The 6,258-nt window shown below is 39.1% G+C and overlaps 4 protein-coding genes across 4 annotated transcripts; all 4 read left to right on the top strand.

The window, feature by feature from the left end:
- Positions 1–518: 518 nt before the first annotated feature.
- LOC140991092 (peptidyl-prolyl cis-trans isomerase CYP26-2, chloroplastic-like) lies at positions 519–3,056 on the top strand. The gene is made up of 2 exons (XM_073461014.1): positions 519–1,478; positions 2,221–3,056. Exons 1-2 carry the CDS (start codon positions 667–669, stop codon positions 2,330–2,332), a joined length of 924 nt encoding a protein of 307 aa, XP_073317115.1. The 5' UTR covers positions 519–666; the 3' UTR covers positions 2,333–3,056.
- LOC140991885 (transmembrane 9 superfamily member 9-like) lies at positions 2,641–3,036 on the top strand. Its single transcript, XM_073462051.1, has one exon. It carries the CDS (start codon positions 2,641–2,643, stop codon positions 3,034–3,036), a length of 396 nt encoding a protein of 131 aa, XP_073318152.1.
- Positions 3,057–3,555: 499 nt separating the features above from the next.
- LOC140991808 (peptidyl-prolyl cis-trans isomerase CYP26-2, chloroplastic-like) lies at positions 3,556–5,842 on the top strand. The gene is made up of 2 exons (XM_073461976.1): positions 3,556–4,032; positions 4,775–5,842. The coding sequence occupies exons 1-2, from the start codon at positions 3,617–3,619 to the stop codon at positions 4,884–4,886; spliced, it is 528 nt and encodes a 175-aa protein (XP_073318077.1). The 5' UTR covers positions 3,556–3,616; the 3' UTR covers positions 4,887–5,842.
- On the top strand, positions 5,195–5,590 carry LOC140991884 (transmembrane 9 superfamily member 9-like). The gene has a single exon (XM_073462050.1). The coding sequence runs from the start codon at positions 5,195–5,197 to the stop codon at positions 5,588–5,590; it is 396 nt and encodes a 131-aa protein (XP_073318151.1).
- Positions 5,843–6,258: the final 416 nt, after the last annotated feature.

The raw sequence follows: 6,258 nt of genomic DNA, 5'->3' as shown, positions 1-6,258 counted from the left end.
AGAATTTGAATTAATAGCGTTCTAAATATTTCAGAGTTCACGTTACTTTAAAATTTGTAGTGCTACTATTTTAAACTCGAAGTCGTTGTATCTTGAAAACATATCGCCAATAGTTGTAAGCACGGGGACATGACAAAAACGTTTTAAAGAACAAAGTCGATTCTCCCAGTATTTTTTTTCATCTCATATAACTCGTTTATTCCCAACCCTACTAATATTTTCTTCAACAAAGTTTCCATACAGGACTCAAAAATCTTGTGAACCAAATATATGTGTGAAAAAATGAATTTTTTTTGCTTTATAATATATATTTTTATTTTATGAATTGTTATTTATTTTTATTTTCATAATCATAAAACATACCAGTAAATATAATATCATATTTACTTTTGTAAAATATCAAAATATGTTTAATACATAAATAATGTATGTGTCAATAATCATAATTCAGCACAGACAAATGTTTTTTCGAGTAATCTATAATATTTTTTAATAAATAAATATTGATTTTTGTTTTGCTGTCTGCACTACAAGGTTCCAGACAAAATTTTATGCCACGAAACGAATACAAACTGCTGCTGCTTTCTTCTTCATCCAATCCATAACAGCAACAAGTTTCCACCTTTTCTCTTCTGCTAATCGCCAAGAAATCGATCAGATACGCAAATGCATTCTTCATCACGGTTTCTGTGTCAAATCCACCAGCTTCCCCTGAAGCCACTTCAATTTCCTGTGACGCAAACTCCTCCCCCCAATCAAATCCTTCGCCGGGACCTAACCTTTTCGTCCTTGCTGCTAATCATGATGGGCCCTCTCAACCCGCAATCACTGCGAGCAGAAACATTGGTGATTACACCGGATAAGGCCATTGTTCCATGCGTGGACAAAAACCCAGAAACGGGAAAGCAAGCATTTCTTGATGTGTCCATAAATGGAGAGCCTGTTGGCAGAATCGTGATTGGGCTGTACAGCGACGTTGTCCCATCTGGGTCCTCCAGGTTTAGTGATCTTGTCTCCGGGGCAGGGGGCGTGAGTTACCGCAGTAAAGAGTTCGTAAAAATCATGCCCAACTACGTGCAACATGGTGGGCTTCGATATTACGGTGGGGATGCGGAGATAGCCAGGAAAACTGGGAGTAAATTGCCGGTACTCGACGGTTTAGTGGACGAATTGGAGAAACAGAATGGTTCTTGTGTAGGGACCAAGAACGTGGCCAAAAGTGTGAGCATTATTGTGAGGGATCCATTGAAACCGCCTCCGAAGCTGTCGCTGGTTGCGACAGAAGGGAAGCTGGAAATCGGTCAAGACGAAGTCGGAACGGATCCGAACGGGACGGAGTTCGTGATTGCGACGAAGGACTCGCCGGAATTGGATGCCTCTGCTTTGGTGGTGGGGAGAGTGATTGAAGGAATGGATGTTGTTGAGAGGATTGGCAGAGTTGAGACTGTTAAAGACAATACATCTTCTCCTTACTTTAGGTACTCTTTCTAGCCTCCAAATTCTCCATGCATTTTTGGCATATTTCTTTAAAGACAATCATATTGTATACACACACATATACATGAAATGTAAGTATGTATATATTTGCAATATGTTAAGATTTGAACTCAAGTTCCAACTATTTTGACAATAAATTTAGTAGTTACACGAGCTTGGCTAGAATTCATGCCTCTGAATTTTGTACGAGCCTTTAGGTCATACACTAGAGTAAACTCAAATCCAAAAACTAGCTTTCTAAATGGTATATCCTTTCAATCTTATGATCTTTGGTCGAGCTTATTAAGATCGCACGACATAGCAGGCTCCTTGAGAAATTGATGATTGTGACGGCTGTTACGATTTTTATTCACCTATTAGTATTTGATTTATGTAACTTAATCCAATCTATAATGCAAATATATGTCATGTTATGGATACGGGTCCAATGACGATCTATTTTCAGGTATTCGTTTCTTTGTAAAGACTCTAGACTTAGTCGATATCTCGTAAACTTAGTGTGGGATCATAGCAACTGCTCTGAAATTTTCATGAATCCAAGTGAAACTGCTGAAATTTTATTAATGTGCCATAGATGTGCAGTGCTGATATCTGAAAGTTCAAAATTTTAAACAGAAAATCCATGCTGAGCAAAAATTCAAGAACATGTGTTATCTTGTTTTAAATTTGAGTATACTTGAAATATTTATCTGTTCTTATCTAATCTTTGCTTAATGCCGAAAGGGTGGCCAAGCTGATAGAAGACAAAAGGGCTGTGGTAGCAGAAAGAGGCTTCAACAAACCTCACTCCAAAGTGGTGATCACGAATTGTGGACTCATCATGGACGCTACCTAATCTTATCTTTTTTCCCTAATGTATTTACAATTTTGGACTTTTTTTATCAAAATTTTCCCCACTTTGTTGTTCAATATTTAGCTTGTTTTTAATATATTTTGCATAGGAAAAAGCCGCAAATAACTCAAGGAAAGTGTCAGATTGGAATGTGTTGAACAAAGATACGTATCTTCCAGTTTTTCTCTCTTTTAGGATTCTTGCTTATCTTCTAGTTTCCTTTTCTTTCCTATTCCCCAATCCTTCTATGATATACACACAGAGAGAAATTCAATATTTGATCAGATTTTTGACATTTAACTGAATGAAAAATGAATTTCTTCGAGAGACTGCCTGGCACGATTCAGATGTACCTCTGTCGCTTGGCAGGTGGCTACCTGATGCTCGTCCTTCACGGCTTATATCTTCCCGGCGCCGGTCCCAAAGATTTTGTCCAGGGGGATCCTCTGACGGTGAAAGTGCAGAGATTGGCCTCAGTGAAAACTCAACTTCCATATTCCTATTATTCTCTCCCTGACTGCATACAAAAGAAAATTGTAGACAATAGGGTAAATCTAGGGGAATTTCTTAGCAGTGCTCTCATTGCGATCTCTTCCTACGAGTTCGAGACGGGAGAACTACAAATGTGCAATGTTGTTTGTCGCACTATCCTTAATGCCAAAGATGCAAAGGAATTGAAAGAGAGGATTGATCACAATATTGGGTAAACATTAAGGGTTCAAGAAACCCGCCATCAAGGGTCCAGTAAAAACCAACGACATTCTGAGGAAAATACCCGAGCAAGAATGGTTCATGAACCCAGTCTTAACTATATTAATGGGAGGCATGCTCCCATTCGCTGTAGTATCCGTGGAGCTATTCTTCATCATCACATCAATCTTGTCACATCAGTTCTATTGCAACTTAGGATACCTCTTCTTAGCATTCCTCGTCCTTAACGTCTCCAGTGCCACAACCAATATATTCCACAACTATCACCAGCTCTGCAGAGAAGACTAATTGTGGTGGTGGAGATCATTCTTGACCTGGTTCATCTGCACTTACCTCTTTCTTTATGCTGCATACTACTTCAGAAACTTCCAACTTCGCTAAACCAGTACCCGCCATTCTCTATTTNAATATTTTTGACATCATTTTAAAAATAAAACGACCAACTATATTTGAAAAGTCAAAGAAAATAGTTCAAAACGTAAAATCGTCAAACGCTTTACCCATCCTAACNGGTTTAGTGATCTTGTCTCCGGGGCAGGGGGCGTGAGTTACCGCAGTAAAGAGTTCGTAAAAATCATGCCCAACTACGTGCAACATGGTGGGCTTCGATATTACGGTGGGGATGCGGAGATAGCCAGGAAAACTGGGAGTAAATTGCCGGTACTCGACGGTTTAGTGGACGAATTGGAGAAACAGAATGGTTCTTGTGTAGGGACCAAGAACGTGGCCAAAAGTGTGAGCATTATTGTGAGGGATCCATTGAAACCGCCTCCGAAGCTGTCGCTGGTTGCGACAGAAGGGAAGCTGGAAATCGGTCAAGACGAAGTCGGAACGGATCCGAACGGGACGGAGTTCGTGATTGCGACGAAGGACTCGCCGGAATTGGATGCCTCTGCTTTGGTGGTGGGGAGAGTGATTGAAGGAATGGATGTTGTTGAGAGGATTGGCAGAGTTGAGACTGTTAAAGACAATACATCTTCTCCTTACTTTAGGTACTCTTTCTAGCCTCCAAATTCTCCATGCATTTTTGGCATATTTCTTTAAAGACAATCATATTGTATACACACACATATACATGAAATGTAAGTATGTATATATTTGCAATATGTTAAGATTTGAACTCAAGTTCCAACTATTTTGACAATAAATTTAGTAGTTACACGAGCTTGGCTAGAATTCATGCCTCTGAATTTTGTACGAGCCTTTAGGTCATACACTAGAGTAAACTCAAATCCAAAAACTAGCTTTCTAAATGGTATATCCTTTCAATCTTATGATCTTTGGTCGAGCTTATTAAGATCGCACGACATAGCAGGCTCCTTGAGAAATTGATGATTGTGACGGCTGTTACGATTTTTATTCACCTATTAGTATTTGATTTATGTAACTTAATCCAATCTATAATGCAAATATATGTCATGTTATGGATACGGGTCCAATGACGATCTATTTTCAGGTATTCGTTTCTTTGTAAAGACTCTAGACTTAGTCGATATCTCGTAAACTTAGTGTGGGATCATAGCAACTGCTCTGAAATTTTCATGAATCCAAGTGAAACTGCTGAAATTTTATTAATGTGCCATAGATGTGCAGTGCTGATATCTGAAAGTTCAAAATTTTAAACAGAAAATCCATGCTGAGCAAAAATTCAAGAACATGTGTTATCTTGTTTTAAATTTGAGTATACTTGAAATATTTATCTGTTCTTATCTAATCTTTGCTTAATGCCGAAAGGGTGGCCAAGCTGATAGAAGACAAAAGGGCTGTGGTAGCAGAAAGAGGCTTCAACAAACCTCACTCCAAAGTGGTGATCACGAATTGTGGACTCATCATGGACGCTACCTAATCTTATCTTTTTTCCCTAATGTATTTACAATTTTGGACTTTTTTTATCAAAATTTTCCCCACTTTGTTGTTCAATATTTAGCTTGTTTTTAATATATTTTGCATAGGAAAAAGCCGCAAATAACTCAAGGAAAGTGTCAGATTGGAATGTGTTGAACAAAGATACGTATCTTCCAGTTTTTCTCTCTTTTAGGATTCTTGCTTATCTTCTAGTTTCCTTTTCTTTCCTATTCCCCAATCCTTCTATGATATACACACAGAGAGAAATTCAATATTTGATCAGATTTTTGACATTTAACTGAATGAAAAATGAATTTCTTCGAGAGACTGCCTGGCACGATTCAGATGTACCTCTGTCGCTTGGCAGGTGGCTACCTGATGCTCGTCCTTCACGGCTTATATCTTCCCGGCGCCGGTCCCAAAGATTTTGTCCAGGGGGATCCTCTGACGGTGAAAGTGCAGAGATTGGCCTCAGTGAAAACTCAACTTCCATATTCCTATTATTCTCTCCCTGACTGCATACAAAAGAAAATTGTAGACAATAGGGTAAATCTAGGGGAATTTCTTAGCAGTGCTCTCATTGCGATCTCTTCCTACGAGTTCGAGACGGGAGAACTACAAATGTGCAATGTTGTTTGTCGCACTATCCTTAATGCCAAAGATGCAAAGGAATTGAAAGAGAGGATTGATCACAATATTGGGTAAACATTAAGGGTTCAAGAAACCCGCCATCAAGGGTCCAGTAAAAACCAACGACATTCTGAGGAAAATACCCGAGCAAGAATGGTTCATGAACCCAGTCTTAACTATATTAATGGGAGGCATGCTCCCATTCGCTGTAGTATCCGTGGAGCTATTCTTCATCATCACATCAATCTTGTCACATCAGTTCTATTGCAACTTAGGATACCTCTTCTTAGCATTCCTCGTCCTTAACGTCTCCAGTGCCACAACCAATATATTCCACAACTATCACCAGCTCTGCAGAGAAGACTAATTGTGGTGGTGGAGATCATTCTTGACCTGGTTCATCTGCACTTACCTCTTTCTTTATGCTGCATACTACTTCAGAAACTTCCAACTTCGCTAAACCAGTACCCGCCATTCTCTATTTCGGGTATGCGCTGGTTGCTTCATTTGCGTTTTTTGTTCTCACCGGCACCATTGGTTTCTTGGCTTGTTTCTGGTTCACTAAAACTATCTACTCATCTATCAATATTGCCTGACAAATTCATGTGTGGGTTCGAGTTGGTAAAATAGGTAAGCTCTTGACCAATGTTAGGAGTTTGATTCTGAAACGTCCACTACTCGTTTTGCTTTGAAAGTACTAGAATTTTTTTTTTTACCCTAATAGTTCGGCCGATACATATATA

Source organism: Primulina huaijiensis, chromosome 13 (assembly GCF_012295235.1).
Source record: "Primulina huaijiensis isolate GDHJ02 chromosome 13, ASM1229523v2, whole genome shotgun sequence".
In the NCBI taxonomy this organism is placed as follows: Eukaryota; Viridiplantae; Streptophyta; class Magnoliopsida; order Lamiales; family Gesneriaceae; genus Primulina; species Primulina huaijiensis.
Note: the sequence above shows the minus strand (reverse complement) of the source record. Positions and strands in the feature narration are given on the sequence as shown.

What these genes read in the sequence shown, in the direction of transcription:
- LOC140991092 (XM_073461014.1), top strand. Translation starts at nt 667, where the DNA reads ATGCATTCTTCATCACGGTTTCTGTGTCAAATCCACCAGCTTCCCCTG. An exon ending in ACATCTTCTCCTTACTTTAG is followed by an intron (nt 1,479 to 2,220) that starts GTACTCTTTCTA and finishes TAATGCCGAAAG; the next exon opens with GGTGGCCAAGCTGATAGAAG.
- LOC140991885 (XM_073462051.1), top strand. Translation starts at nt 2,641, where the DNA reads ATGAATTTCTTCGAGAGACTGCCTGGCACGATTCAGATGTACCTCTGT.
- LOC140991808 (XM_073461976.1), top strand. Translation starts at nt 3,617, where the DNA reads ATGCCCAACTACGTGCAACATGGTGGGCTTCGATATTACGGTGGGGAT. An exon ending in ACATCTTCTCCTTACTTTAG is followed by an intron (nt 4,033 to 4,774) that starts GTACTCTTTCTA and finishes TAATGCCGAAAG; the next exon opens with GGTGGCCAAGCTGATAGAAG.
- LOC140991884 (XM_073462050.1), top strand. Translation starts at nt 5,195, where the DNA reads ATGAATTTCTTCGAGAGACTGCCTGGCACGATTCAGATGTACCTCTGT.